General features: G+C 57.5%; 2 protein-coding genes across 12 annotated transcripts in view; one reads left to right on the top strand and one right to left on the bottom strand.

Moving 5' to 3' along the window:
- LOC110388632 (cytochrome b561) lies at positions 389-3279 on the top strand. Its single transcript, XM_021378095.1, has 5 exons — positions 389-715; positions 1536-1634; positions 1702-1805; positions 1887-2044; positions 2629-3279. Exons 1-5 carry the CDS (start codon positions 514-516, stop codon positions 2822-2824), a joined length of 759 nt encoding a protein of 252 aa, XP_021233770.1. The 5' UTR covers positions 389-513; the 3' UTR covers positions 2825-3279.
- TANC2 (tetratricopeptide repeat, ankyrin repeat and coiled-coil containing 2) overlaps positions 3425-12334 on the bottom strand; it is a 193032-nt gene continuing 184122 nt past the window's right edge. For all 11 annotated transcript variants that reach the window (XM_021377628.1, XM_021377631.1, XM_021377629.1 and 8 more), the window contains one exon: positions 3425-10456. In XM_021377628.1, coding sequence (XP_021233303.1) covers positions 8497-10456 — 1960 coding nt within the window. In that variant the 3' untranslated portion in view covers positions 3425-8496. The remainder of the gene's footprint in view (positions 10457-12334) is intronic.

Genomic DNA, 12334 nt, shown 5'->3' with positions numbered 1-12334 from the left:
ATGGAGGGATGGGGATGGGAGGCAGAAGGGAGTGGGAGAGGTGGGGATGGGGATTGGGAGGGAGTGCTGAAGGGTTAGAGCAGGAGAAATGGGGCAGAACAGATGTGGCGTGAGGGCAAGAGGGCTGGAGACAGCAGCAGCCATGCAGGGACAGGAGGGCTGGGGTTGGGGCAGGGCGGAGAGGACGGGAGAACAGAGACAGAAGCGTGGGGAGGAGACAGGAGAGCAGAGAGAGGAGGACAAGGACAGGAGCGCAGAGAGGGCAGGAGCTTAGGGATAGGATTCTGGGGTCAGGAGCACAGAGGGGTCAGGAGCATGGGGACAGGAGCAGAGCGGGGACAGGAGCCAGCGGGGCTGGGCGTGCCGTGGCGGCTGGGTGCCACCCTGTGCAGGTGACGCAGCAGCACCAGGAAGTGCCCGGTTCTGTGGCAGGTGAGGGCGGTGCGGGCTCCACCGCCCCAGGGTGGGCCCCGTCAGGGCCTGGCTGCCCTCGCTGTGTCCCCGCAGGCCGCCATGGACGGGGTCCCGCCGTCCACCAGCCCCGCCGGGCTCTCGGCCTACGTGGCCGTGTCGCAGCTGCTGGGCCTGACGCTGCTGGCGGCCACGGGAGCGTGGCTGGGCCGCTACCGGGGCGGCGTGGCCTGGCAGAGCCCGCTGCAGTTCAACGCCCACCCGCTCTGCATGGTGCTGGGCATGGTGTTCCTGCAGGGGGACGGTGAGTGGGGCCATGTGGCATACGGAGCTCCCACGGGTGGAAGGCCCCAGCGCCACCGGGATGGCTAATTGAGTGGGTGGGAAGATCTAGGGGAGTGTGGGGGTCCCAGGGATGTGGGGGGGACTCAAGGAGGTTGGGGTTCCCAGGAATGTGGGGATGCCCAGGGAGATGTGGGGGTCCCAGGGAGGTGTGGGAGGTCTGAGGGAGGTGTGGGGGTCCCAGGGAGGTATGGGGATCTCAGAGAGATGTGGGGATCCCAGGGAGATACAGGGTGGGCCCAGGCATGTGGGGGGTCCCAGGGATATGTGAGGGTCCCACGGAGGTGTGGGAAGTCTGAGGGTGGTGTGGGGGTCCCAGGGAGGTGGGGGGCTCAGGGACATATGGGGGTCCCAGGGAGGTGGGGGTCTCAGATGTAGGGGTCCCAGGGAGGTATGGGGATCTCCGAGAGTTGTGGGGATGCCAGGGAGATTCAGGGTGGGCCCAGGGTCCCAGGGATATGTGGGGGTCCCAGGGAGGTGGGGGTCTCAGATGTGGGGATCCCAGGGAGATAGAGGGTGGGCCCAGGCATGTGGGAGGTCCCAGGGATATGTGGGGGTCCCAGGGAGGTGTGGGAGGTCTGAGGGAGATGTGGGGGTTCCAGGGAGGTGGGGGGCTCAGGGACATGTGAGGGTCCCAGAGAGGTGGGGGTCTCAGATGTGGGGGTCCCAGGGATATATGGAGTGGGCCCAGGGATGTGGGGTGTCCCAGGGACATGCGTGGGTCCCTGGGAGGTGGGGGTCCGTGGACACTGCCCCATGGCTCACCACCCTCTCTCCGTCAGCTCTCCTGGTGTACCGGGTGTTCAGGAACGAGGCCAGGCGCTCCACCAAAGCACTGCACGCGCTGCTGCACGGCCTGGCACTGCTCATTGCACTCGTTGGTGGGTGCTGCGGGTAAGGGGGATGAACGGGGCCCCCACCCCAGTGCTGACGGGCTCCTCTCCGCAGGCCTCGTGGCCGTCTTCGAGTCGCACCGTGCCAAGGGCATCCCCAACATGTACAGCCTCCACAGCTGGTGCGGGATGGCCGCCTTTGTGCTCTACCTCCTGCAGGTGAGTGCTGGCAGCCCACGGGGAGCTGCGGGTTGGTTGCCTGTAGGGCTGAGCACTCTATGATGCCTCTATAACCTGCAGTGGCTCCTGGGCTGTGGCTTCTTCCTGGTGCCTGGTGTGTCTTTCTCGCTGCGTGGTCGTTACAAACCCCATCATATCTTCTTTGGCATTGCCCTTTTTGCCTTCTCCATCGCCACCTGTCTGTTGGGCATCACTGAGATGCTGCTCTTCAATATCAGGTGCGTGACTGATCTGGGTGGGTTGTAGCTCTTAGACCCCCATTAAGGGCTGCTCCAGCCACTGCCCGTGGGGCAGAACCCAGCCCCTGCTCAGGCTGTGGTTCTGTGGCTGTGAATCACCCCCTGAGGGTTTGAGTTGTGCAGCTGCTGAGTCATTTCCCAGATGCTCTTTAATAGGGGCCGGGATCCTGCAGCAGCTTTTTCCTTTGGTCCTAATGGGGAATACAATCAGTGCCGCGGCTGCTCTGCAGCCAGCTGCATACATAACCCCCCTGGGAATCTCAGGTCCCTCCCAAAATCTCGGCCCACTTGCAGGGAGGAGGCAGGGATGCCCCATATCCCTGAGAGCCCCACACCCACCCCCCTGCATGGTGTGGGGCTGGGCTGCCTGTGGGGTCTCTGCAAAGCAGTCTCACTCCTTGCTTTGATCTGGGGACAAAGGACCCTTCCCAGTGTCTGTAGGTGGTTGTGGGGCTGCCCCAGCTTCCTCCAGGAAAAGGAAGATGAGGACGAGAGGGGTCCCAGCCCTGGTAGGGATGGTCACCCACGTTGCAAAGCTCGAGTGTCCCCATCTGCACCCACAGGGACTCGTACAGCCACTTTGTGCCCGAGGGAGTCCTGGCCAACGTGCTGGGGCTGCTGCTGGTGGCCTTTGGGTTGGTGGTGGGCTATGTGCTGACGCGAGATGACTGGAAGCGGGCGCCGCTGGCCGAGGAGATGGCTCTCTCCATGGACTTCAAGACACTCACGGAGGGCGAGAGCCCTGGGGGCAGCCAGTGAGGCCCCCAGCGATGCCCCCAGCTGCCCAGTCCTGGTGGATGTTGGATGTCTCCGCGTGTGCTGGCTCCGTGCCCGGTGCTGGTGAGCAGAGCCTTTGCTCGGGGCTCCCTCTGCATCCCCTGTTCCATGTGGGGATGGAGGTGCCACCACATTTAGTGTTCCCAGGCTCTGCCCGACCTCAGCGTTTCCCTACTGCCAACCTCCCATCAGCCCGAAGCCCATTCCCATCTCTTTGTGCCAAGCAGCGGATTGGATGCGTCCCATCACTGACATTTCCACGTGTTCTCAGCCCTCACCCTCCAGGGCTGCAGCCACCAAAGTTCCCCAGTGGCTCCGAGCAACGCCACGTCGGTGCAATTTAATGTCTTTGTGTTCAAAATGTTTTCCCCTCTTGTGCAATGTGTTGTCTGCAAAGTGAATGCTCCTGCCTTAATAAATATTTGCAGCTAACCCTGCCTCCCAGCAGCGCTCATCATTTTGGGTACCTCAATGCACCTCCCATTGCTGTGGGGTGGGCAGAGCCAGACTGGTCCCCCCCACATCTGCTGCCACTGGGGATCATTCATTTCACACTGGGAAGAACCATCAGTCCAAAGGCTGTTTCCAAGTGTTAACCATTTATAAATAAGTACATTTTTTTTTTCATACATACAGTTTTCATTGTACAGATTACAATCTGTATACATTGGGGTGAGGGGGGAAATGCATTCTTTTGAACTTTTCACATCTATCTCACAGCTCACATGTACAGACAAGAAAACTCTGCTCAAGCAAATACAGCAAAGGAAAAAATATGTTTTCTTCTTTCCTTATACATGAGAGGCGAAGGCCTCCGCTGTCCGCAGGGGTTGTTCTCCCCACTGCACAATGTCACAACCGTGTGGTGTTCAATATATCATCAGTAGAGAGAACAGAACATGCATTGAATAATATACTGTACAGAGAAAGTCCTTTACATCGGAATTATAGAAAAGCTAAAGGAAAATTAAGTGTCTTAAAGATCTTCCCAGCAAGTGTCTCGGAGGATGGCAACCAGGGGGATTGTACAAATCACAAAATGTGCATAACTGTACAGGTTTGTACCAACTCGGATCCTCTCGGAAGTGAAGACAGAAACAGAGACAAAACGCTGAATGCAACACTATGGGAAAGGGGAACGCCGGGCAGGAGCGACGCCTGCGGCGCTGGAAGTCCACACCAGTCCGTAGGTCAGCGGCGCGGCGAGGAGCGAAGGCGAGCGACCGCCTCTCCTGGGCCCGAGGCGCCCACCCAGCCCAGCCCCCGCGGGGACCCGGCGCCCACCTGCCTCCCGCGGGGCTCACCCAGGAGGGACAAAGTCCTTCTTGCAAAGCTGGCGTGGCACAGAGAGCGGGACGCGGCGGTGGCCGGGAGGGGAGGACGCGGCGGATCCCATCGGTGCCCGTTCGCTGTCGCGGGGACGATCGCGTGTGAGCTTCGTTTTCTCTCGGGTTGGAATCTGCGGCAGCTCCGGTGAGATCCGGCTGCCGGCAGGAGTTGGACACGAACGCATCTTGCTAAAGAATTGAGCCCTTAGTGGTTTAGATTAGAAAAAGAGTTTGATCGAATGAAAATCCAGCAATTATTCAAACAAATCTGAAAAAAAAAAAAAAAAAAAAAAAAAAAAAAAAGCGGATCGACTTTCACCGTTGTGCTTTGTGTCCGAACGCACCCCAAGCCGGCGTTGGGGAGCGCAACCGGCCGGGAGCGAAGGCGTTCTCTGCGGAGCTCCCCGCGCCGCGCCGTGCCCTCAGCCCTTCTTAGAACACCGTGAATCGCGGCCAGGAGTCGTCAGCGACCCCAAAGACAAATCCGAGCCCGAAGCCACCGAGGAGCCGCAACCGGGTGACCCAGGACCTCCTCTGCCACCAACAGGCACGGCGGCTTGCTTGCTTCTCTAGGTAAGGCGGAGCTGGCACTTGGGTTCAGCTAGACTTCTTCTGGGTAACCCTGAATTCGCAACTGCCTTTGTACGAGGGGGACTGCGTCGCCGCCCGTTCCGTACCACCCCGCTTCAGGACCTAACCCAAATATGGCTTAGGCGTTATGCACACACACTGTTGACGCTAGCTAAGCGGTTTTCTTTACAGCCACGTGAAATTAAAGAAGAAAAAAACCAACAAAGTTCAGCCCTGGATGATGCAGCTCCTGGATGAATGCGTGGGGTGGGCAGCCCAGGCTGCACCTCGGGAGCCAGACCAAGGACCTCAGCTTTGGAACACCTTCCCTTTGCCAACCACTTCCATCGGTTCCTCACGGCTGTTGTCAGAGCCCTCCGATGCCATCCCCAAGCCAGCTGTAGGGGCAGCAGCACAATCCCATGATGCAGGCACCCCACCTTGCACCGCAGCATCCTTCATCCCGGGGCACAAACCAGAACCATGCGACTCCACACTGGGGCACAAACCAGAACCGTGTGAATCTGCACTGGGGCACAAACCAGAACCGTGTGATTCCAAACCAGGGCACAAACCAGAACCGTGTGACTCCAAACCAGGGCACAAACCAGAACCGTGACCCCACACCGTGCTGCAGCAGCCCCATACTGAGGTTGCCGCACTGCAATACGGCTCCGCAGAGTGCGAGGGACATCTGCTGGTGCTGCAGCTCAACACAGGTGTGTGCTCCCACACCGCCAACCGAATGCACCCCGAAAGCCAAATCTGGAGGGTTTCATGGTTGCCAATGATCCCGGTGCACCTGAAGGGTCCCGAAGGCTGCGAGGAACCCGAGTGGGGATTACTGAAAGAAGCTGAAGGCACAGCGCAGCGCGGCAGCACTATGGTCTGCAGCAAAGACACGGCAGCGGGGTGAGACCGGAGCAACGAGGGCACTTCACAATGGGACCGCAACCACGCAGCGACCTCTGCTCCTGCACCAGCGAACCCGAGCGCGACGCCGGCGGGAGACAGCAGCTCCTCGCCCCGATGAGAACTGCTGGGGAAGCGCCTTGAAGCCACTGCAAGGGACGTCGTGTTTGAAAGTGACTCCGCCTGTCGATGCCTATGTACAAGAGTCGGTTCTTGCGCTAGAAATGTGACAATTCGTTTTTTTGTTTTTTGTTTTTTTTTTTTTCCTTTTTTGCTTTTCTGAAAAATACACCAAGAGACGAGAGAGCTGCTTTGCTATTTCCTAACGAGGACACTACTCACGCTTAAATATCCAGTATGAACCAGAGGAACAAATTCTAACAGTAAAGTGCACCCACTTACAGAGAGAACAGATGGAAAACCATTAGTGCAAGAATCCCGTGAAAATGCAACACCTGCTATCGTGACAAACCTGCACGCTGCACGACGCCAGCGCTGCCTCGGTGCGCGTGGATACGGTGAGAGCTGTGATTTGCTTTTTCCCTTAAAACACCTTCACAAACCCGAGGTGACACTGGGGGACATGGGGCAGCAAGCAGCACAGTGCATGCAGCTCTCCAAGTGCACGCTCTGCTGTGCAGCAGAGCGGGGCTGAGCTTGCTTCCTTTTCCCATTCGAAGAAGCAACTGAAGGCAGAAAGCTGCTCGTGTTCGGGAAAGCTGAGGGGGTTTTCTCCTTGCAAAGCAGAACTGATTCCAAAAGAGGGACACACAGCAGCACGCTGCTTCCGAGGAGAGAAGCGGCGCTGCCAGCTCTCCCCCAGCCCTGTTGGAAAGCAAAGGTCTGGGCTGAGCTGTGCTTGAAAAGCAACAAGCCAACCTCAACGCAAACGCTGCCCTGGACAAATACACAACAGCACAAGCGCTTCCACAGTCCACAGAGGAAAAGCCCGGGATGCTCTCGGCGTGTCTGTGAGACACAAGGTCCTGCCGTGCCCAGCTTGGGCTGAACTGCTCCATGCCCGACCACCGCCGGGGCCGGCTTGGTTCCAAACCCACTCGCACCGCTGAGGCTGAGCGCTGCGGTTCGGTTCGAGGCATTTTGCAATCTACGGCCAGATTTGGGTAGCCCTTTGGAAACATCAAGAGGTTTCGCTCACTCTTGCTGCTCAGCACCAGATCTCTTCCTTGCCCCCATGGATGGGGCCCTGGGCAGGCTGAGCTGGGGGGCACTCAGCCCATGGCAGGGCTTGGAGCCAGGCGGGCTGCAAAGTCCCTTCCAAACCAACCATCCCATGGTTCTATGACTGCTGTTAAGAGCTGATGAGGGTGAGGGCAGTAAGGTCCCTTCCAACCCAACCATCCTATGATTCTATGACTTTGCTGTTAAGAGCTGCTATGGGTGAGGCTCGGCGGTGGGCAACAGGCACTATTTTTGCTTTACAACAAGCTCCAGGTTTATCATTCGTCCAACTGATCACCCTTGGTAATGAGAAGGCAAATTACAAAGCAAGCAGCACTAAGTGAAGCATTGGTAAAGAAGTCCCACCACTCATCCCAACAAATGCCAGGGAACAACTGAAAAATTCAATGAAAAGGTTTCTGGAAGTGTCCCCTGCTCTTCGCACTGCCTTGATGTGACCTGTGTTTGATTTACAAAAAATAAGAGAAAAACAACCAAACTACAGAAAATGTCCTGAAACAGAGCACATTAAATAAATTATAAATATCTCTCTTTTAACTAAAGGTCCTTAAAGAGCAAAGCACCATCTCTACCATCTATAGGTAGAGAACAGAGCTATCGCTTTCCAAGATTTTGGGACAGAACCTGCAACCCTAGAGTGACTTTGTCACCGGGCTCATCCTGTCCCGGAGCCACAGTGCCACGTTACGTATCCCATCCATAAAATGAACATAAACTGTGGGTTTCCTCTTTGGAAAAGATTTCCTAGTCGAAAAGACAGAACACCATAAAAAGCCCCAAAACAAATGAAAAACCCCAACGTTCAGCTGTCCCAGCGATAAATGTGGTGCCACGTGTGAGACGCAGCCATCTGATAACGGGGCGACCGAGCTGTGGTCCCACTCCTAACCCAGTTCCCTTGGCCCATGAACACGCAATCTCTGAGCACCTGCAAAATGCTCGTGAGTAAAGCAAGGTCAGGGCACCTGGATGACAAAGTAGCAAAGCAACCGGTGACCCCCACCCCTTCTGGCAGTGTAAGCAATTAAATAACTCCAATTCCAATTGCAATTCTGCACACCGGTCAAGCAGGATGGGCGCTGTGCATAGCTACGAACGATGCTGTGCTCCATGCGAGCAAAGAGAGCGTTGGGCAGGGAACGGCCCGGCTGCACGGAGGCCTGCAGATGCAGCCTTGGAAAAGGCTCCTGGGATGCCTGCTCTGTTCCCACCTGGAACTGTCATCAGTAAGAGCTCACTGAGACAAAAGAAATTAATTGAAATCGGACGCGACTGTCTCCTGAAAAAGATCCGGTTACCTCCCACTGTGTAGGGGATGTTCCTGGCCTACCCCGCACCGTGTACTGGGATATCCTGGTTGGCAGCTGCCAAGTGAGGGAGCTCAGCTGGAATTGGGCAATGGTACTGCTCGGCTGATGGTGGCTTCACAGTCAGCTGGGGGACGGAAGGGCTGGAGTGCGTGCATGGTGTCTGACCACCGCACCAAGTACCGGAGAAACGTGGTCATGTCGCTACCAAAGAGAAATAAAAATAATAATAATAATAATAATTAATAATAATAATAATAATAATAATATGCATGGAAATCAAGCTTGGAAGTGTGTGCTGCAAACATAAGGGTCTTACTCCAACAAGCGTCTCTTACACATTAGACTCCACAAATGGTCTCTTTGGTTTGATTGGGGACGTCTGCCCTTGCCGGGAGTCCCGGGAGAGCTGCCTGTACAGGTTGTCCTGGTAGGCCTGTGCCACCGGCAGCGTCCTCGCCACCTTGACATCGGGGTACGAGGAGGCTTGGGTGACTCTCTCCAGGAGGTCTCCCCGGGACCCATTGGCCAGCATCCCATGGGGGCTGTAATAGTCTTCCTCTAGCAAATGGCCATTCTGTGCATTGTTGGTTTTGTTATAAAAGGCAATGTTGCTGATTGAAGAAGGTGGGCTAAATGATTCCGGCTGGGGGAGATTGCCAGGAGACGTAGGGCTAATTACAGTGTCCACTGACGACACGGCCCAGGTCCGGTTCTGCTGATGGAGATGGGGGTACTGCTGAGTCCGAGCGGTTTTATCAATGATTCCCATGAACGGCGTGGTCCGGGAACGGGCCGGCTCACTGGGGTACCCCCCCTGCGTGGGGGACACCGGGGACAGCTCGTCGCACGCCCTGTCGTAGGCCGGCTTCAGAGGGATCTCCATCTGCTGGATCGAGGCGGAGGGGCGGAAGTTGGGCGTCAGATTGGAGGTGGATGAGATGCTATTGCTGGAGGGAGAGAAGCGCAGGCCGACGCTCTGCGAATGGAGCAGCGGCCTCGGGGTCGGCGGGTGAGGCTTGATTTCGCTGGGGTTAACGCTGATGGGCCTCCGGATGAGGTGGGACACGTCCGGAGAGCCGAGCTGGCCGGAGGGCAGGGATGAACGCTCCAGGTCCAGCTTCGAGTGGCACACGGGGTAGTAGGAAGCCGACTGGCTGCGCCCGATCTGGGGTGTCTGGCTGTACCTCATGCCACCCCTGTACGCCGAGGACGGCCGCTGTGGAAGATCTTCCTTGGCCAACCCTCCGTGCTGGCAGATGGCCCCCGCGCTGAGGCTGGCCTGCACGTGCTGCACGGGCCGGCTGTCCCCTACGATCCCCCCGATGGAGCCCTGGTACACCAGCCTGCTCTGGCTGACCCCCATCTCCCCCGCCGCCGCCTGGTACTTGCTGGCCATCGAGTGGGCCACCTGGCTGTACGCACCGGTGGGGATGACGGTGCTGGAGTGCACGGCCGAGCTGGGCTGGTTGCTCCGCACGATCTGCGCCTTTGCTGGCTGCAACCTCAGGCCCTGCTGTGGCACAGCCACGGGCAGCTGGGGCATCTGGAAGGAACGCTGTGACATTTTGGACAGAGGGGACTTGGGCCTGCCGGGCAGCGGGCTGACGGCGCTGGGTTCTTGCTGATAGCGAACCGGGGAGCCCGACTGCGACCTGTACACGCTCATGCCGTCTGCGGGGGGGCTGGCACGGTACTGAGGGCCTCTGCGAAGAGGAGAAGGCGGTGGGCTCTGATATTCCTTCCCCTGGCTCCCGACAGGGGGTGGGCTGAAGCGGTACGAGGAGCCCTGGTGGGCAGGAGAGGTGTGCGGAGGACTGGGCCGGTAATGGGAGTTCTGGTGTGTCGGAGACAGAGTGGGAGACGTGGACTGGTAGCCCTGCCTGGTGGGCGAGCCCACGGAGCTGTTGGACCTGAAATCAAAGACCTGATGGGAGCCGAGGGGGGAGCCAGAAATATAGGCCGAGTCCCGGTGAGCCGGGGACGGGGGCGGGCTCTGGATGATGGGAAGCCCTTGGTTTGGCCTGGACTCTGTCTGCAAGCCAATGGAAACATTCTCGACGTCCTGCTCGAGGTACTCCTCCTCAAAAATGTCTTGCACAGAATACAGCTCTTCGTGCTGGGCTTCGGGCTCAGGCTCTGCCGGCAGCGGGGGTGGCTGCTGCTGCTGCTGCTGCTGCTGCTGCACCTGCCGGCACTCCTCCTCCACCCGCAGCAGCAGCCGCTGGATCTCACGGTTGTTGGGGCACAGCTTGATGGCCTCGTTCAGGTCCTCCAGGGCTGCTGCAAACTGCCTGCTCGACAAAGGGACAGAAAGGAGAACTGAAGTTACTCGGCATTCGAACAGCACCGTTCTCAGAGGCTATCACAAGGAGTGCTGCAGGGTAGGGAGTCAGGCTATCAGGTTATGTGGCTTTGCCTGGTTTACTGTGACTGCTGCAGCTGGCTGCTGCCCTACATTCTTCCCTGGGATTTATTTTATCCAAGCTGAAGGTAAATACTGCCAGCCATTCTGGGAAGAGGGGAAAATATGGTCCTGAGATGGCACAGCGCAGCCTAGCAGAACACCTGTCCTCTGCAGCGCGCATTACGGGCTGACTGATTACTCCCCACAGCACCACGAGCTCTGCCCTGTGTTAGCAAAGGCGAAACCAAAGCAGCTGAGCTCACTGTAACCGTAAACAAGTGCAGCTCTGATGGAATTGCAGCTGCTGACGCCAGTGAAAACGTCGCTTCTGCCCACTGCCAGGCACACGCAGCGTCAGGGCTGGCTGCCGGACCCAGGGGCTCCCAGGGGCAGCGCTTTGGGCTCAGCTAACTCTCCAATTTTGCAGTGGGTTTGGCTAACTTCTGCAGAATGAAGGGTCTGAGCAATGTTAGCAAGCCTGCAGCCCCCTGGGGATGGCTTGGCAATGGCACAGCTGTGAGGAGTAACAGGAGGTGGGTTGTCATTTACAGGGACATTGTTCACTTCGGAGCAAAACCATCCACCTGACCGTGACTGTGAGCTGGGGGATGATCCCCCTCCCTGGGCTGGACGTGCTGGCACCCCAGTTTGTTCCTCTGTCACAGAGAGAGAAAAACTCCCCAGCACCTCCCAACAGCAGCCTGAGCTTCTGCACAGCCCACCTGAAAATGGGTGCAAGGAGGAAAAGCCTCGTTCCCTGGGTGCACTGACCTCAGGGGGTGCTGCACAAACAGGGAAACAAACAAGGGCCAAAGTGATCATGGTTTCTGCTGGAGAGACCTGGGGAGAAAAGGATGCTTGTATGCCTGGGGGCTGATATAATCTGGAGCCCAGTTCTTATGCTTCCTTATAGCGTCCTGGGAACAATGGAGAGGAAAGCCATGAAAGGAAAGGCACGAGGTCAGGGTGGTTCAGCTGAAGGGCACCTCTGCACAAGAGAAGGTCAGGACTGCACCACCCACAGTGAGTGCAGGAGGAGCAGGCAGCCCCACACGTCCCCCCCGGTGTGGGAGGCCAGACTGCAGCACTGAGCCGTGCTGTTTACACAGGTGGACTCCACGTACCTCCAGCGACTGGCAATTCTCTGCACTGCTGTGCATGGCATTTACAACCGAGACTCACACAATGACAGCGTGCCCAGCCCTTGAGTGCAGGGCTCAAAAGGGAGATCTCCTGCCTGTGTAGGAACCGGGTTTGAAATGAATCTTATCTCCCATCTTTCAGCCTTCCAGGAGGTGAACAAGGGAGTGCCCTGGGCTCCAGATGCACGGAAAGGCCATGCTGCACGGCCCAGTGCTCCAAGGGCTGCAAGCACAACAGCTGGCACAGTCACTGCACGACTCGTCACCAGCTCCTGCCCTGCAAGGAGTGCTGCAGGGCAGGGAGTCAGGGATTTAAGGTCACATGAACAGGAGTCTGCCCTTTTGCATAACGTGAATCACACTTTGCTTCGAGTCCAAGCTGTGGCTGAACTGAAGTGTATTTTCAAAAGAACACCCAGTCTTGGTGTAGAGGCTCCCAGTGCAAGCAAGGTGTTCAGACAACATTCAGCTAAGACAAATGGCTCGAAACATCTATGCTCATTTTTGTCATCTCGTTACGGAATGTTCCTTTGCTGCTTCTTCACAAGAGGACACACACAGTGCTGCACAGTGAACACATGCAGGAAGGGGCCAGCCCCTCTCAGCTCTCTCCATCTCCTCAC

Source organism: Numida meleagris, chromosome 26 (genome assembly GCF_002078875.1).
Source record: "Numida meleagris isolate 19003 breed g44 Domestic line chromosome 26, NumMel1.0, whole genome shotgun sequence".
NCBI classification, from domain to species: Eukaryota; Metazoa; Chordata; class Aves; order Galliformes; family Numididae; genus Numida; species Numida meleagris.
The sequence above is the reverse complement of the archived record's forward strand: the minus strand, read 5'-3'. Positions and strand labels throughout refer to the sequence as shown.